Consider the following 21,199-nt stretch of genomic DNA (forward strand, 5'->3'; position numbering starts at 1 on the left):
CTGGCTGACTGGTGTAATATAGGGCACATAACATTTATAATGTGACTCATTCACTGGCTGACTGGTGTAATATAGGGCACATGACATTCATAATGTGACTCATTCACTGGCTGACTGGTGTAATATAGGGCACATAACATTTATAATGTGACTCATTCACTGGCTGACTGGTGTAATATAGGGCACATGATATTCATAATGTGACTTGGGGAACTGATCATTACCACCCAGCCGGTTTCCTGTGAGTTTGACTCGGTTTACCGTACCGGTCGTTGCTTTACCGTACCGGTCGTTGCTTTACCGTACCGGTCGTTGCTTTACCGTACCGACCGTTGCGTTACCGTACCGGCCGGACAATTACCGTACTGATAGGACCAATACCGACTATTTATCACCTTCGATTAATGAATGCATGGTAAACAAAGCCCCGGTAACTGATCGGCGCCCTGCCGGTAACCGTGAGTCATGCATGAATTAATTGGGCATTTTGCAAACAATAAGAATTTTTTTTTACCCACCCATTGAAAGTGAATAATTTGAAAAGGACATGACTTGTACAACAGAGTGTTACGTCCCAGTCGACTAGAGGACTCGATGGGTTAATTATTTGTTTATATTTGTCAGTAGCTCACACAGTGGAAAGAAAGTCGGACAACCGTCGAAATACAAATAAATAAATTAAATAAAAAAGTCTTTCTGAAATTTCATGTTTTTTTTTCAATATATGTGTGTTATTCACATATTCATGATCGCCTGTAACGCTATAAAACGACAGTCCTACATCGTAGCTTACCCACAACGTTGAATAAAACGTCTCAACCTGTCGCATGAATTCGATGATACTTGCATAATGTGTCAGCGTGACTCGCTTGGCCGAGCTCACATGTATTTAAATTCGGGCTTGGGCATTCGAAAATCTGTTTTGATACTTTGTTGACAATAACACGCGCAACGCGTGCACGTAGTCCAGATAAAATTCAAGTGCGTAAAACGGAATTTGACCTTGCTCTAGGTCAACATTTTTCTATTGCTTTTCGACCTCATTTTGTGAGTTTGCTTATGGAATTGTCCAAACATATTTACCCGATATTTACACACCTCCTCCAACAATCCCCAATGTAACTTTATTATAACAAAACAGAGTGTGCAAGTGTGCCGGTATATCTCTTTTTGGAACATGTGATTGGCCCTGAAAAGGGCTGTTTGGTTTGGGGCAGAATACGATTTAGACTGGAAAGGTCGGGACTTTTTTTTGTTTTACAAAAAAAATATAATTACAGCCAATACAAAGTCAGCTTGGACATTCAGTTGTGAGACATAACAAAATAAACGGTGCCAGCGATAGATTTTGCGAATGAAAGAACAAACTAAACGCAATCAAAGGCGCCGACCACTCGCGTTGGAAATAAACTAATAAAACGCGTTGCGACGAGAAATCTCGTCTGCATCTATCATTCACGCAAACGCACACACATGCTATTTTCGTATGTTGAATACGTTGGCAACGTCGTCAAATATTTAGCCCAATCACTGAATAAAAAAACATCCAAGCACAAGTGCACTGGCGCCAGATAAAGTGAAAAAATGAAAACAAAATTACGTCTGCACTGTGCATTTTTAACAATAACCCAAACCATTAGGTTACATGCCAAAACTACCGACTCAGGATTCATCATACACAAATATAGCCACTTTCATGGAACTGTTATTTTTGTAACCCACTTTGTCGGCTCAGTTGATTTGGGAGCACTGATCCCAATTTAAAAAAAATAAAAATATCGTATAAAATAAAGATGCAGTTCCATCTGTAGTCATATCCAACAGTTCACATGGACGTACTGGGAGCTCCATGGTCTCAAAAAAATCATGTGTAGCATTATCACGCGCAACTTGAATGTAAATATTATGCAATAATAATGGTAAAGTTTAATCTCTGACAAATAAAAAGACGCAACAAATTGACCTGGTGGTGTATTTGATCTCGAAAGCTACTGCATAGCAAACATGAACAAAATGATTTATAAACAGACTATAACTACAAACTAAACAAATTCTACTCAAATTAATTCTACAGTTTTGCTTTCTCAGGCGATCCTGTGCATAAAACTGAAATTTAAACAGGTCGGCATTTTACCGGTAAACCAGAAAATCAATGCATAAATTAACTTGTCAGAAGTGTGAATTGCCTCCTGCCAGTACGGTAACGGCCTTGCCGGTACGGCTAATGACCTTCGGGTACGGTAAAGCAGCGGCCGGTACGGTAAAGCAGCGGCCGGTACGGTAAAGAAACGCATGCCGCAGGAGACTCACAGGAAACCGGCTTGGTGGTAATGATCAGTTCCCTTGCTCGAAAAACTATGCACACACATGTACATTTTTTGTTCACAATTAAAATTTAAATTATTAACTTCATGTATAGTATGAAAAAATGCCTAGTTGTTTCAGCATCTTGATGTATTGAAGTAGGTCTTTGCTTTCAATTCAATTTATCTTTAAATTTTTTTGCCAGTTTTATGGATCGGAGGTCCAGCCAGATTCACAACAAATTGCCAATACATTGTATGTAGATAGGTTTTTTGGTATCACACAAATGTGTAGTTCCGTTGTCGAAAGTTGGCTTCTTCAGTGAGGACCTAACTTTTAAAAAAGTTCTCATTTCAGTGAGTATTGTTGTTACAGTATATCTTGTAGATGGCTATATCAGTTGACATGCTACTAGTTTCATTTGGTGCTGATACTATTCTCCCATTCATACTTTTCTCAGACATGTATTGATATGTCATACCTAAATAACCTGTCATCAAGTATTTCATGAAAATGAATGATTAATTTCAAATGGGCCATTCCAGTTTATATCTGCACCCCCCTTGTTGATGAGGTCTGATTTCCAGCACTGTATGATGGGGAAAATACCCCGGATTTCCAACTGTACATGTATATGGAGAAACGGAATCTGGAAATCCAGACGAGTATGGAAAAAAAAAATTCTGGAAATCCAGGCAGTTATGGCTACTAAATAAAATATGGCCTAGCTTATCTCACCACATACTGGTTGATGAGGTTGGATTTCCAACACTCTATGACTAAAAAAAACTTGGAATTCTGACTGTATTGGGCCAGTATGAAATAGATAATGATGGTGGGACGAATGAGCTCATCAACACCGTGAATCAGGACTAGTTTGGATTTCCATTATCAGATATAAAATTTTGAACTTGGTAAACTAGCATATGATGAGAGTTGTATTTGGAAATTCTACTCTGTATGGTGTCACAAAGGAACTCATCAACACCATAAGTAGGACCTATAGTTTTGGATTTCCATTACTGTATGGTGAATGGTGATTTGGAAATAAAACTTTGTATGACTTGTACACCCATGGAAATTATACCCTCTATGAAGTAAACACACAAACTCATCAGCAGGGGGTGCAGATATAAACTGGAATGGCCCAATAGTATGATGGCAATAAATATTGGGTTGCAGGTGCAAATTATTTTTCGAGATTTCTGACTTGCAGTCAGTAATAGGACTCAAAACTTGTGGCCAACTGGTGGCCATTTTAGTCCCCGTTCGGACACAGTCCGAAAATGGGGACTTATGTTTTGTCTTCCGTGCGTCCGTGTGTGCGTGCGTGCATCCGTGCGTGCGTGCGCACGGACCTGCATCTTAGAAATGCCTGGACCAATCACAATCAAACTTCACACATACATCATACATGATATTATACATATGCACGTCATTTTGTTTTACGATTTTTGTGCTAACAAATCATAAAAATCAAGCATTTCTCTGCTGTTTACAGATGGATTTTGTTCAAACTTGATATATACATTAGACATTATTGGACCTTGATGCAAATAATTTTGGTTTACGATCTGATTCAAGATGGCCGAATGGCGGCCATTTTTGTGCTAATAAAATCCTCAAATATCAAGCATTCCTTGCATTTATGGATGGATTTTGTTCAAATTTATAACATACATTAGACATTACAGGTTCCTGATGCACGTCATTTTATTTTTCAGATTGGATTCAAAATGGCTGACTTGCGGCCATTTTGTTTTAATGATTGGGCTTCTAGACCCATATCTCTTAAATGCTTTGACTGATTATTTTCAAATTTTATATATTTGTTATACATCATGTTATACATATGTACATGTATTCAAAATGGCTGATTTTGAATGCTGTTCCAGAGCAATATCTCTCAATATGGACAAGTACTTGTTTGACGATCAGATACAAATGTCAATCATTTTAATATTAAAAAAATCATATATATGAGCCATATATCTGACGTTCATGTTCAAACTTTATATATTTCTTTGAACTTAACTCGCAGGGATTTTGGAATGCAATTACTTATTTAAGTTACAGAATTGTTTCTTTGGTCAAGATCAGCAATATTATAATGACTCAGTCAGTATACAGCAAATTCAATTTTGAGTTTATACATGTATGAGGTTCCATCAAAATACGCTTCTAATAAAACAGATATGGTATTTATTGCTAATATTTTCAGAGAGTTGCATCAGAACTGCACATCAATCAGGTCAAAGGTCGTTATTGCAGGCCAAATCATGCAGCAACACATTACAGTACAGTTCTCGCGGAAGCTTTGGCTTTTGTGGCATCATTGTCGCCTACACATGGCTTCATTGTCGCCTCCGCATTGCATCATTGTGGCATCAGCTTCGCGTCATTGAAAATTGAAGCTATGTTCGCCTCGCTATTTTGTGGCATCATCGTGGCCTCAGCTTCGCAGTCTCATGGCATCAACATGGCATCAGCTTCAACTTATTGTGACATGAGTATGACCTCATTATTTGCACGCAGAAGGGCAGTAGACAAAAACATGTACAGAAGTTCGATATGTAATCGATTTGAAATTCAAGGCGAATAAAATAATATGATCAAGAGTAAAATGACATTTTAAAAAGATATCTTGTTTAATTATTTTAGTGTTGCGAGTATTGGGCACCTAAAACTTTGCGAAGTACATTACAATCGGCAAGGTGACGAGTTCCATATTGACTAGAAGGGAAATCGTGATAAATTCAAATCACACGATGCAATCGTCGTTCTGATACAACACAATTTGCTGTATACGAAGTGAAACTGTTCTTGTTATAAAATTTACCTTTTTTCGCTCATTTTATTTGCTGCTAGAAGAGCAGATTCAGATTCCTCATTTCGGTGGTATTTTTCTGTGTTTCGTTTAGTTTTAGCCGAGTCCGACCCCATGCCCGGACTACTAAAACATGCAATACACGCGTATGCCGCCTGGAGCGTCGGCGTCGTCGCCACTCATCTTGATACAAAGTTCCAAAACAAGTGCGTACATTTCCAACATATGATTGGATGGTTGTAGTGGCGTCGGTCTGGTAAAATTTGACAACCAATTCTCAAAATTAAGTCACGATCAGTGATCTGAGCTCGATCTATATGTACTTTAAAAGTATTCTCACAAACATATTTTTGAATGAAAACGAGCCACATGCCCTGTAAAAAATCGAATAGCGCTTGACATGCAGAAATAATTTATTGGGCTTCAAAAAAAAAAAAGCAGCCGATGAACAATTTGAAAATCATGATTCACACGGAAGTCCTTCGATGCTGAAAATTATCGACCCCAGTCTGGTTTACCTCATTTCCCAACTTGGAAAACTGATTTGTATCTCAGCCCTGTTTTTTTTCTTTCTTTTTTTGAACTGAGGTAAAATCACATCTGTTTGTCAAAATATACCGATGTTTTTCAGTGAATAATTGCGAAGCCTGTCACAGCACAAACAAAACTTTGTGAATCAACGATGGAGATTGGATGGTACGACGACCCTTCAATTTGCGTTAAATATGTTTTGTTACAACATCATTGATTGGCTGAAAGTCACCTGATCGAAGCACGACCTGGGTCACAGAATCATATTTGTCCGTATTATCAACAGGACTTTGCGAAAAAACCACACCCACATTTTCAACCATTTTAGCGCGGAAGTTGCCAACAAATGTCGAAAACTCGTGAATTTTATGAATTTGAATAAAATAAAGCTAGCGATTCATAAGACTGGTTAATAATATATCCCCCGATGCTCTTCGATTTTTTTTTTTATTTCAAGGTGAGAAATGGATACTAGTAGTTGAAGTTCCATCGATTTCAAGGCGACTATTTAACCGCGACAACTCTACGCTCTGTTGTAGTTTCGCGAGGTAAAACAAAAATACAATAAATAGTACTTGTTTAATTATTTGGTTGTACAGCCTGCAAATTACGGGACATGATCCCCATGAATTGCGATAAATAAATGCTGATTGTGTTGAATGACGTACGTCGGGACCGTTTGGAGAAACAAATTACGGTCGGTAGACATTTCAAACAAATGAAATTATTAACGAAAGACGAGATTTTTCTAAGTATTTACGATCATACGGTCATATCAAATATATTCAAAATTGACAAATACACAAAGGTGTAATAGTAGGTCATTTTTATTTTAGCCTTACAAATATTTTCTGTCACTCAGTCCACGTCCATGCGTGGGAATTCTATTTAGCTTCATGGTCCTTCGGCTTGTCTTCTGCTTGGGGGGAAACAACAATAATTATACAAATCGTAAACTCAACACAATCAGGAAAAGAAACCCAGACAACCATGTTGTACTTCTGTTGAATACATTTTGTAGCAGTGCGTCGCGTCGGAATATTGTCTAAACAAAAATATTCAATCCCAGCCAAATCTAGGTCAAAGGGTCAGATTGCGTGCATATAATTATAGATAGTTAAAACAAAAAGTATTTGCACTTTTGACGGTTGTTCAACATCTATGCACGATTACTAAACTAGTAACCGTGATCTATGAAAACCAAAAAATTTTTAGTAGTCCGAATTTTTGCACGGTCGAAAATAAAACGGAAATTGACCGGTCAAAAGCAGAAGCGGTCAAGAAGTTTGGGGGAAATGAGTACAGTACTTCTTTGTTTGATGAAGCGATGCTGATGCCACATTGTCGCCATAATGAGGCCACAATGAAGCGAAGCGATAATCGCCTAACTTTTTAATGTCGCGACATTGAAGCGATGCTGAAGCCATAACAATGCCATAATGATGCGATGCTGAAGCGAAGGTGAAGCTGAAGTGAAGCCAGAGCTTCCGCGAGAACTGTACTGTATGTCATCTCTTTCTTTGACATCCTTTTAGACAAATCTCATTGTGAATGTGTGCTAACAAACACACATATGACTATGAGATATGATTCACTGTCATCTTTGGATGATGGTGCCCTGCACAGTACTATATACAGTCTGCATATTAATTAAGTATGATATTGCAGGTGGAATATAAATATGCATACTTCCTTTATTTATAGCTTCCATGGGACATACATGTACACTAATTTAATGACATCTGTGCAGTGATCAATCATGTCTGCTGATCTACTGTATCTTTAATCCGGTCAGATCACCTGTCATGTGATACAAGTGTGTGAAAAGTTGATAGCCAATGGTTATGATACATAACCTGGTGCCATGTGTTGTACAAGTTGCATAACATTGTGTACAAGACCGTGACCGGCAATTGGTACAACACAGGTTATGTACCGTACCATGGAATGGCACCCAGTATAACACATGGTACCAGGTTATGTACCATACCATGGGAAGGCAACCAGTATAACACATGGCACTAGGTTATGTACCTTACCATGGGATGGCAACCAGTATAGCACATGGCACTAGGTTATGTACCATACCATGGGATGGCAACCAGTATAACACATGGCACTAGGTTATGTACCTTACCATGGGATGGCAACCAGTATAGCACATGGCACTCGGTTATGTACCATACCATGGGATGGCAACCAGTATAACAAATGGCACCAGGTTATGTACCTTACCATGGGATGGCAACCAGTATAGCACATGGCACTAGGTTATGTACCATACCATGGGATGGCAACCAGTATAACACATGGCACTAGGTTATGTACCATACCATGGGATGGCAACCAGTATAACACATGGCACTAGGTTATGTACCATACCATGGGATGGCAACCACTATAGCACATGGCACTAGGTTATGTACCTTACCATGGGATGGCAACCACTATAGCACATGGCACTCGGTTATGTACCATACCATGGGATGGCAACCAGTATAACAAATGGCACCAGGTTATGTACCATACCATGGGATGGCAACCAGTATAACACATGGTACCAGGTTATGTACCTTACCATGGGATGGCAACCAGTATAACACATGGCACTAGGTTGTGTACCATACCATGGGATGGCAACCAGTATAACACATGGCACAGGGTTATGTATCATACCATGGGATGGCAACCAGTATAACACATGGCACATGGCACAAGGTTATGTATCATACCATGGGATGGCAACCAGTATAACACATGGCACCAGGTTATGTACCATACCATGGGATGGCAATCAGTATAACACATGGCACAGGGTTATGTATCATACCATGGGATGGCAACCAGTATAACACATGGCACAGTGTTATGTACCATACCATGGGATGGCAACCAGTATAACACATTGCACCGGGTTATGTACCATACCATGGGATGGCAACCAGTATAACACATGGCACAGGCTTATGTATCATACCATGGGATGGCACCCAGTATAACACATGGCACAGTGTTATGTATCATACCATTGGATGGTAACCAATATAACACATAGCACTGGGTTATGTATCATACCATGGGATGGCAACCAGTATAACACATGGCACATGGCACAGGGTTATGTATCATACCATGGGATGGCAACCAGTATAACACATTGCACCAGGTTATGTACCATACCATGGGATGGCAACCAGTATAACACATGGCACAGGGTTATGTATCATACCATGGGATACTCACCAGTATAACACATGGCACAGGCTTATGTATCATACCATGCCTGGCAACCTGGTGCCATGTGTCAAAGTCAAGTAAAATCTAACATTTCGTAATTTACAACTTCACTATTGTTTATGTATATGATGTTGAAATTTTGGAGTTAGTAAATTGCAGTTAGCTATGTAATGCTAAGTAAACCCTAGCTTTCTGGGCTCGTGATAATTTCAGTATCTCATGATTCATTACTGTAACAGACAGCTTGCAGGCAAAAACAGCAAAAAATCTTATAATATAACAATATAACCATAAATTATAAATAACAAACTATAAAATGTGTTTATTGAAAGCAGGGAAGGTTTACAGTTGATGTTAGCACAGGTCTGTATAGAAAAAAATGCAAGGCTCTCTATAGTTCAAGTTTTTTGCTTTTTCGATATCTTTTTTCATTTGACCTCAATGTTGGGGCAACCTTTCGGCAGGAACAGATTTCTCAGTGATTTTTTGGCTGGGTCGGTTTCATTTATACATGTATATGGCAGCAGGCAGGTCATACCTGCATTTTACAAAAGTGGATAAATCTAATGGTTGTTTAGAGTTAACATTACTCATTGAGACTGCCTATTATTATAGCTTGTTTACAGTAAACATTACTCATTGAGACTGCCTATTATTATAGCTTATTTACAGTAAACACTACTCATTCAGACTGCCTATTATTATAGCTTATTTACAGTAAACACTACTCATTCAGACTGCCTATTATTATAGTTTGTTTACAGTAAACATTACTCATTGAGACTGCCTATTATTATAGCTTGTTTAAAATGAACAGTACTCATTGAGAATGCCTATTATTATAGCTTGTTTAAAGTAAACATTACTCATTGAGACTGCCTATTATTATAGCTTATTTACAGTAAACACTACTCATTCAGACTGCCTATTATTATAGCTTATTTACAGTAAACACTACTCATTCAGACTGCCTATTATTATAGTTTGTTTACAGTAAACATTACTCATTGAGACTGCCTATTATTATAGCTTGTTTACAGTAAGCATTACTCATTGAGACTGCCTATTATTATAGCTTATTTACAGTAAACACTACTCATTCAGACTGCCTATTATTATAGCTTGTTTACAGTAAACATTACTCATTGAGACTGCCTATTATTATAGCTTATTTACAGTAAACACTACTCATTGAGACTGCCTATTATTATAGCTTATTTACAGTAAACACTACTCATTGAGACTGCCTATTATTATTATAGCTTGTTTACAGTAAACATTACTCATTGAGAATGCCTATTATAGCTTATTTACAGTAAACACTACTCATTCAGACTGCCTATTATTATAGTTTGTTTACAGTAAACATTACTCATTGAGACTGCCTATTATTATAGCTTGTTTAAAGTAAACATTACTCATTGAGACAGTCAGACTGCCTATTATTATAGTTTGTTTACAGTAAACATTACTCATTGAGACTGCCTATTATTATAGCTTATTTACAGTAAACACTACTCATTCAGACTGCCTATTATTATAGCTTATTTACAGTAAACACTACTCATTCAGACTGCCTATTATTGTAGTTTGTTTACAGTAAACATTACTCATTGAGACTGCCTATTATTATAGCTTGTTTAAAATGAACAGTACTCATTGAGAATGCCTATTATTATAGCTTGTTTAAAGTAAACATTACTCATTGAGACTGCCTATTATTATAGCTTATTTACAGTAAACACTACTCATTCAGACTGCCTATTATTATAGCTTATTTACAGTAAACACTACTCATTCAGACTGCCTATTATTATAGTCTGTTTACAGTAAACATTACTCATTGAGACTGCCTATTATTATAGCTTGTTCAAAATAAACATAACTCATTGAGACTGCCTATTATTATAGCTTGTTTAAAGTAAACATTACTCATTGAGACTGCCTATTATTATAGCTTGTTTAAAGTAAACATTACTCATTGAGACTGCCTATTATTATAGCTTATTTACAGTAAACACTACTCATTCAGACTGCCTATTATTATAGCTTGTTTACAGTAAACATTACTCATTGAGACTGCCTATTATTATAGCTTATTTACAGTAAACACTACTCATTGAGACTGCCTATTATTATAGCTTATTTACAGTAAACACTACTCATTGAGACTGCCTATTATTATTATAGCTTGTTTACAGTAAACATTACTCATTGAGAATGCCTATTATAGCTTATTTACAGTAAACACTACTCATTCAGACTGCCTATTATTATAGTTTGTTTACAGTAAACATTACTCATTGAGACTGCCTATTATTATAGCTTGTTTAAAGTAAACATTACTCATTGAGACTGCCTATTATTATAGTTTGTTTACAGTAAACATTACTCATTGAGACTGCCTATTATTATAGCTTATTTACAGTAAACACTACTCATTCAGACTGCCTATTATTATAGCTTATTTACAGTAAACACTACTCATTCAGACTGCCTATTATTATAGTTTGTTTACAGTAAACATTACTCATTGAGACTGCCTATTATTATAGCTTGTTTAAAATGAACAGTACTCATTGAGAATGCCTATTATTATAGCTTGTTTAAAGTAAACATTACTCATTGAGACTGCCTATTATTATAGCTTATTTACAGTAAACACTACTCATTCAGACTGCCTATTATTATAGCTTATTTACAGTAAACACTACTCATTCAGACTGCCTATTATTATAGTTTGTTTACAGTAAACATTACTCATTGAGACTGCCTATTATTATAGCTTGTTCAAAATAAACATTACTCATTGAGACTGCCTATTATTATAGCTTGTTTAAAGTAAACATTACTCATTGAGACTGCCTATTATTATAGCTTATTTACAGTAAACATTACTCATTGAGACTGCCTATTATTATAGCTTATTTACAGTAAACACTACTCATTCAGACTGCCTATTATTATAGTTTGTTTACAGTAAACATTACTCATTGAGACTGCCTATTATTATAGCTTGTTCAAAATAAACATTACTCATTGAGACTGCCTATTATTATAGCTTGTTTAAAGTAAACATTACTCATTGAGACTGCCTATTATTATAGCTTGTTTAAAGTAAACATTACTCATTGAGACTGCCTATTATTATAGCTTATTTACAGTAAACACTACTCATTGAGACTGCCTATTATTATAGCTTGTTTACAGTAAACATTACTCATTGAGACTGCCTATTATTATAGCTTATTTACAGTAAACACTACTCATTGAGACTGCCTATTATTATAGCTTATTTACAGTAAACACTACTCATTGAGACTGCCTATTATTATTATAGCTTGTTTACAGTAAACATTACTCATTGAGAATGCCTATTATAGCTTATTTACAGTAAACACTACTCATTCAGACTGCCTATTATTATAGTTTGTTTACAGTAAACATTACTCATTGAGACTGCATATTATTATAGCTTGTTTAAAGTAAACATTACTCATTGAGACTGCCTATTATTATAGTTTGTTTACAGTAAACATTACTCATTGAGACTGCCTATTATTATAGCTTATTTACAGTAAGCATTACTCATTGAGAATGCCTATTATTATAGCTTATTTACAGTAAACACTACTCATTCAGACTGCCTATTATTATAGCTTATTTATAGTAAACATTACTCATTGAGACTGCCTATTATTATAGTTTGTTTAAAGTAAACATTACTCATTGAGAATGCATATTATTATAGCTTGTTTACAGTAAACATTACTCATTGAGACTGCCTATTATTATAGCTTATTTACAGTAAACACTACTCATTGAGACTGCCTATTATTATAGCTTATTTACAGTAAACACTACTCATTGAGACTGCCTATTATTATAGCTTGTTTACAGTAAACATTACTCATTGAGAATGCCTATTATTATAGCTTATTTACAGTAAACATTACTCATTGAGACTGTCTATTATTATAGCTTGTTTACAGTAAACATTACTCATTCAGACTGCCTATTATTATAGCTTATTTACAGTAAACATTACTCATTCAGACTGCCTATTATTATAGCTTGTTTACAGTAAACATTACTCATTGAGACTGCCTATTATTATAGCTTATTTACAGTAAACACTACTCATTCAGACTGCCTATTATTATAGCTTGTTTACAGTAAACATTACTCATTGAGACTGCCTATTATAGCTTATTTACAGTAAGCATTACTCATTGAGAATGCCTATTATTATAGCTTGTTTACAGTAAACATTACTCATTCAGACTGCCTATTATTATAGCTTATTTACAGTAAACACTACTCATTCAGACTGCCTATTATTATAGCTTGTTTACAGTAAACATTACTCATTGAGACTGCCTATTATTATAGCTTGTTTACAGTAAACATTACTCATTGAGACTGCCTATTATTTTAGCTTATTTACAGTAAACACTACTCATTCAGACTGCCTATTATTATAGCTTGTTTACAGCAAACATTACTCATTGAGACTGCCTATTATTATAGCTTATTTACAGTAAGCATTACTCATTGAGAATGCCTATTATTATAGCTTGTTTACAGTAAACATTACTCATTCAGACTGCCTATTATTATAGCTTATTTACAGTAAACACTACTCATTTAGACTGCCTATTATTATAGCTTGTTTACAGTAAACATTACTCATTGAGACTGCCTATTATTATAGCTTAGTTACAGTAAACATTACTCATTGAGACTGTCTATTATTATAGCATATTTACAGTAAACATTACTCATTCAGACTGCCTATTATTATAGCTTAGTTACAGTAAACATTACTCATTGAGACTGTCTATTATTATAGCTTGTTTACAGTAAACATTACTCATTCAGACTGCCTATTATTATAGCTTATTTACAGTAAACATTACTCATTCAGACTGCCTATTATTATAGCTTGTTTACAGTAAACATTACTCATTGAGAATGCCTATTATTATAGCTTATTTACAGTAAACACTACTCATTCAGACTGCCTATTATTATAGCTTATTTACAGTAAACATTACTCATTGAGACTGCCTATTATTATAGCTTATTTACAGTAAACATTACTCATTGAGACTGCCTATTATTATAGCTTAGTTACAGTAAACATTACTCATTGAGACTGTCTATTATTATAGCTTGTTTACAGTAAACATTACTCATTCAGACTGCCTATTATTATAGCTTATTTACAGTAAACATTACTCATTCAGACTGCCTATTATTATAGTTTGTTTAAAGTAAACACTACTCATTGAGAATGCATATTATTATAGCTTGTTTACAGTAAACATTAATTGAAAATGTTTTTTTTTAGGCAACTGAAAGATGATCTGGAAAACTACCAAAAATCTGTTAAACAACTGGATGAGGAAACTAAACAACGCGGACCTCAACAGAGTGGTGCTGTTTGTCAAATTTGTCACAAGACTAAATTTGCTGATGGTGTTGGGCATTCATGCAATTATTGTCAGTTAAAATCTTGTGCAAGATGTGGTGGTAAGGTGACATTACGATCTAATAAGGTGAGTAAACCACATTTATCAGCTTTTCAGTTCAACTCTGTGGGTGGTATTCGCTCACATTCGACCAGGTTCAGATAATAAAGACAGCGTAAAGTACATCTAAACAATACACTATTTATTCGTACAGTGTTAGTGTTACAACAAAGGAACTACAATGTAACAAGGATGCAACTGATAAATACATGACAGAATGCCCTTTTTATACAGTTGAGCAGGATTCACACCTATGGATTAAAATTGGAGGGGACGCAGTGATTGGTTTTCAATATTGGCACATTGTCTTAAAATCGACCTTGCAACTGATTCCTATTGCTTTTTTGCTGCCTATTGATTATTATTAATTGGCTTGTATAAATTGAATCTGTGTTTCTTTATAATAGAGATACATGTATTAAAGTGCGAACTCTTGACATGTAATAACTTCTACTGGCTATATCTCAGCTAATACTGCTTGTAATTGAACAAAATAAAGATGAATAGATAAGGCAAAACATGATGTAATAATACAACTAAATTTCGAGCAAGAAAGAATAAAAACAACAACAAATATGAATCAATGAGGAAAAACACAAGTGGATAAGCATCCATGACAAATTCTAAGGTGACGTTATGATCTAATAAGGTGGGTAAACCACAGTTAAAATAAAGGATTATTGCATTACCCCGGTATACATCATTGTCTTGCACTTCCTTTTTGTTTCATTATTTCAACTTTGACTCATGCATGTATTTGTGTGGTTTAGATAATTTAAAAAAAATACAAATCACTATAAAGTACTTTATTTTCACATGGAATTTTGTTTTCCTATTTTCACTGAAGAAACGAGTAAGTGAAATTAACTTTTTTTTTTTATATTTTACATTCAAACAAGCAAAAATGTCTTTCAGCAAAAAATCAATTCTGACTGAAATAAAATATTTTACAGTAGTGGTAGCCGTTGACTATTAACAACAGAAAGAAGAAAACTGCAAAAGCATCAAGTTCTTTTGCTTATTATATACCGTATTTATCTGGGTAAGCGCCCTGGTTCCTGAACATGGAAAACTACCAAAAAATAGGGGTGGGCATATGGCCTGACATCCCCTGCAAAAAAAACAAATTGACAACACACAGATCGAACTGTGGCAGGGAATAGAATTGCAAATGAAAACATGAAACAGAAATTAACAATTTGCAACATTAGAAGTATAACAAAAATAATTTATTGCTTATAATGTGACAAATAAACCAGAAATAATAAAAATCAACAGTGAGGAATCATTTGAATTAGAATTTCCCCGCCGACAGACACGGCCAATACGCATGAACTCAAAATGAACTAAAAGGTCAGGGGTTGAACTGTGTAAAATTATTTCCGGTTTTGACAAATACCAGATCAACAGTCATACAAGATCAATAATAATTTACACAGTAAAAATTTATGTAAGTTCATAGTTGTTTGAAAAAACTACTGAGATCTCTATTTGTACGTTCATTGCAATCTTTGTAAAAGTCAAAACCCTCAAAGTCCAAGTCAGCATCACTGACGCTGTCAAACAAAATCCCTATAGCTTCGTCCTGACGTTCAACGATGTCGACGCACACAATTTGGACTTAACACATCCACAGATTTCGCAGTCTGTCAGCTTGGTACTTTTAATTCATGTCTAATCAGAATAAAAAGGAAAGAAAAATGGGGTCACAGCAACAACTCTGCTACCATTGTACATGATGCTTTTGTTTAAAGTCTGTCAATCATCTTTGACCTTTAAAGTGCCTGTGAAAAGACTGCTATTTTCACACCTAAAATTATCCATTGATACATAAATATTATTCATTTTTATGTTTCTAAGCATGAATTATTTTTTTAAGTGAAAAAATGCGTTTTAAACTCAGTCTGCGGCAACTTTATTTTTGTGTATTTTAAAACGAGGCTCCTCATTAACTTCTCATTTGCATACAGAAATTCCCCTTGTGACGTCAGAAGGGGAAGTCGCATGGCAGCTTGCATTGCCGATATGTGTAAATAAGGCAAATTTCTTGTGCAGTTTTCTCATCTTTGACTAAATTGTCACTTATGTACTTGTTCGTCGAGGAAGAATGGGCCATAATGAACACATAGTATCAATTTTTGTTGCATGGGGTTGAGTTATATGCGAAATATGTTTGTTCTGGTGTAGGTGGTCACCGTGATTGTCATGGACACCGACGCACGTTTGTATACTATCGCTGAACAAAATAGAATTTGACGTCGGAATTATCTCGTTATTTAGCAGGTTACTTGGCACGTCACTACACTGTTTTATTTCATCAAACGTCTGAGTAAAACTTTCAAAATTAAAATAAAAGAGAACATATTTTGACATTCTAAACATTAGACTATAATAGTGATCACTATAAAATAATTAAAAAAAACGAAAAATCACAGTTACTAAATAAATGACAGTTGCGTGGAAATAAATTGACATTTTTTTGAAATAGGTGAATGTGTCAGGTCACGACGAGGGCAAGTGCGTTAAAAACGGCGTTTAATTGGATAACAAAAATAATCGAGATCAACACACATACAGATAAAGTACAGTTCTCGCGGAAGCTTTGGCTTCACTTCAACTTCACCTTCGCTTCAGCATCGCATTATTATGGCATTGTTATGGCTTCAGCATCGCTTCAATGTCGCAACATTAAAAAGTTAGGCGGTTATCGCTTCGCTTTTGGTGCCCAATACTCGTAACACTAAAATAATTAAACAAGATATCTTTTTAAAATGTCATAAATACTCTTGATCATATTATTTTATTCGCCTTGAATTTCAAATCGATTACATATCGAACTTCTGTACATGTTTTTGTCTACTGCCCTTCTGCGTGCAAATAATGAGGTCATACTCATGTCACAATAAGTTGAAGCTGATGCCATGTTGATGCCATGAGACTGCGAAGCTGAGGCCACGATGATGCCACAAAATAGCGAGGCGAACACAGCTTCAATTTTCAATGACGGGAAGCTGATGCCACAATGATGCGATGCTGAGGCGACAATGAAGCCATGCGTAGGCGACAATGATGCCACAAAAGCCAAAGCTTCCGCGAGAACTGTACTGTAAATTCAGAGTGGATTCGAGTTAGCGTGATCCATGGCGTGATTGTCATAATTATAACATCATATTAAAATTTTATTTGGTGGAAACACATTGACCAAGCCCGGATTCTTATTTCATAAATTATTACACAGATCAAGCTGCAAGCATGGAGGTAAAAACAGAACAGAGGTGTGAATTCGACATTCAACACCAATCACCAAACAATTCAGAAACTTTTAGCCTTCGAAAATGAAAACAATTAGCAGTGTGTAAGGGCTGTGTAATTTCCTGTCCGACGGTTTGTTTTCATGTCACTGTCAAAATTATTGCTACCTTTTACTTAACAGGGACTAAATGGTCTCTATAAAACAGTAATCACGATCGCAAAAAAAGTCAACTCATTTGAAACACTTGCCGGACGTCTCTCTCTATTCTAAAATCCTTGATCATGGGCTGGTCCGAAATCTATTTCTTTCAAAAGTGTTGCTCCAGATTTACGTTGTCGGCGTTTCTCTTTAAACCTAGTTGTTTTTTCATGGACGAGGACAGTTTTTCCACACAAAAAAAGAATCTGAGGTTAAGTGGCTTTCGTCCACTGATGTTGCATCTTCGGATCGATTAGAAACGTGTGAATACATACACTATGACTATACGTTTCACTGCAACTGCCCGCAACACAACATCTAAAAACTCTCTCTCAAAAAAATTAAAATAGACAAAAAAGGGAAAAAACGCCGACCGATATATCGTTATATATATCGTTTAAAACTATACTGAAAGACCAGTGTTATTACGGCTCGGGGGTATGACTTCCTCTTACATTTTTGTCATTTGGTGGCACACTTTTGGCGAGAGTCGGAAATCCGGAAACAGTTGACCGTTTCAGGATAAGTGGGCGTGGCTACAACACAAGAAATATCCCAAATTAACTTGGATACTAGTAATCATTTTCAGCAAAAAAACCAATAACTGCCCATTTCAGTGGGACACGGATCTAAAATGGGAAACGTGAGGGTGGGCATTGCACAGGCACTTTAAGTATCTGCTTTACTGATTGGCTAAGAATGACATCACTACTAGTCAAGTCAACATTGCTTTCTTATCAGACTAGACAAGTTCAGGCAGTTGGAATGTCTCTCTATATGGATATCGCGGTGGGCTTGAAAAAGGAAGAATAATTTTCATGACAGAAATGCAATAGCTGTGATGAAAGATGGTATAAAAGTAGGCAGTCTGTGGCGTGACATTTCAAAATTGCTGGCCCAAGTTATGGATTTGCATGCTGCTACCAAATGTTTTATGAAGCCAAAACAACGCGACTTCAACCATTCTCTCGGGTACGGGTTGCTACAATATTGCAACATTGGTTTCATTGTAGATGACGCTAAAGCCGACCAAGTGCGACACTTGCTTCTTGTGGCTCTCTGTAAGATCTGCTTGAATCGTTTCAAAGGAAGTCAACTGTTAATACAACGAACAAAAAATGGGTTTTTGATATTTTTGTTATTACAAGTGCAGAAAAAGATCCCCTGGGCGTATGCCTGGATATGACCTCAATCTCTTTATTGTATCAAAATTGGGGGTGGGCATTTGCCCGGGCATGAACGCTAACCGCGATAAATATGGTAATGACCATTTCCCTGTTCGTCATTGGGTGTTTGCCTCAACCCAGGGAAAAGGACAAACTGATTTGCATATGCAGGGATGTCCCTCTATGTGTTGTGGGCTGCAAACCCATATTTATCTGACAATAAGTGATTTCGGAACTGTCAAATTCACCAAAATTCTGATAAGACCTATTTTTCCATAAAAAAAAATTAAATAAAAAAAAACATTAACCTAATTTTCTTTATATATAACATGATCATAATATATGTCAGTTGATTATTTATTATTATCTGTTACCTTTATGGTGGTCTTTGGTGTGTTTTTAATGAAATGTTAATAATTTTAATAATTACTATACTCATCCCGAACACCTGATACATATTTACTAGGACTGATATCTTTAAATCATTAATATCACATGATACAGGTTAAATACAGTGGATGACATTTAATGATTGAGTGCATTATTGTGAATATTCTTACTTGTGTTAGGGTGAATTTCTGTCTATTATTGTGAACTGTTCAATGTGCACATAGTTGCACATAGTTGTATCATTATAAACTGTTCAATGTGCACATTGTTGTATTATTATAAACTGTTTAATGTGCACATTGTTGTATTATTATAAACTGTTCAATGTGCACATTGTTGTATTATTATAAACTGTTCAATGTGCACATTGTTGTATTATTATAAACTGTTCAATGTGCACATTGTTGTATTATTATAAACTGTTTAATGTGCACATTGTTGTATTATTATAAACTGTTCAATGTGCACATTGTTGTATTATTATAAACTGTTCAATGTGCACATTGTTGTATTATTATAAACTGTTTAATGTGCACATTGTTGTATTATTATAAACTGTTCAATGTGCACATTGTTGTATTATTATATTAAACTGTTCAATGTGCACATTGTTGTATTATTATAAACTGTTTAATGTGCACATTGTTGTATTATTATAAACTGTTTAATGTGCACATTGTTGTATTATTATAAACTGTTCAATGTGCACATTGTTGTATTATTATAAACTGTTCAATGTGCACATTGTTGTATTATTATAAACTGTTTAATGTGCACATTGTTGTATTATTATAAACTGTTTAATGTGCACATTGTTGTATTATTATAAACTGTTTAATGTGCACATTGTTGTATTATTATAAACTGTTTAATGTGCACATTGTTGTATTATTATAAACTGTTTAATGTGCACATTGTTGTATTATTATATTAAACTGTTTAATGTGCACATTGTTGTATTATTATAAACTGTTCAATGTGCACATTGTTGTATTATTATAAACTGTTTAATGTGCACATTGTTGTATTATTATAAACTGTTTAATGTGCACATTGTTGTATTATTATAAACTGTTTAATGTGCACATTGTTGTATTATTATATTAAACTGTTTAATGTGCACATTGTTGTATTATTATAAACTGTTCAATGTGCACATTGTTGTATTATTATAAACTGTTTAATGTGCACATTGTTGTATTATTATAAACTGTTTAATGTGCACATTGTTGTATTATTATAAACTGTTCAATGTGCACATTGTTGTATTATTATAAACTGTTTAATGTGCACATTGTTGTATTATTATAAACTGTTCAATGTGCACATTGTTGTATTATTATAAACTGTTCAATGTGCACATTGTTGTATTATTATAAACTGTTTAATGTGCACATTGTTGTATTATTATAAACTGTTTAATGTGCACATTGTTGTATTATTATAAACTGTTCAATGTGCACATTGTTGTATTATTATAAACTGTTTAATGTGTACATTGTTGTATTATTATAAACTGTTTAATGTGCACATTGTTGTATTATTATAAACTGTTCAATGTGCACATTGTTGTATTATTATATTAAACTGTTCAATGTGCACATTGTTGTATTATTATAAACTGTTTAATGTGCACATTGTTGTATTATTATAAACTGTTTAATGTGCACATTGTTGTATTATTATAAACTGTTCAATGTGCACATTGTTGTATTATTATAAACTGTTTAATGTGCACATTGTTGTATTATTATAAACT

At 34.9% G+C, this 21,199-nt stretch overlaps 1 protein-coding gene across 3 annotated transcripts in view; it reads left to right on the forward strand.

Moving 5' to 3' along the window:
• The window catches only part of LOC100366304 (regulating synaptic membrane exocytosis protein 2-like), a 238,080-nt gene that overhangs the window by 63,279 nt on the left and 153,602 nt on the right, over positions 1 to 21,199 (forward strand). For all 3 annotated transcript variants that reach the window (XM_085508189.1, XM_085508187.1, XM_085508188.1), the window contains exon 2: positions 14,253 to 14,460. In XM_085508189.1, coding sequence (XP_085364315.1) covers positions 14,253 to 14,460 — 208 coding nt within the window. The remainder of the gene's footprint in view (positions 1 to 14,252; positions 14,461 to 21,199) is intronic.

Source organism: Saccoglossus kowalevskii, chromosome 14 (assembly GCF_978046115.1).
Source record: "Saccoglossus kowalevskii chromosome 14, keSacKowa6.1, whole genome shotgun sequence".
NCBI lineage: Eukaryota > Metazoa > Hemichordata > Enteropneusta > Harrimaniidae > Saccoglossus > Saccoglossus kowalevskii.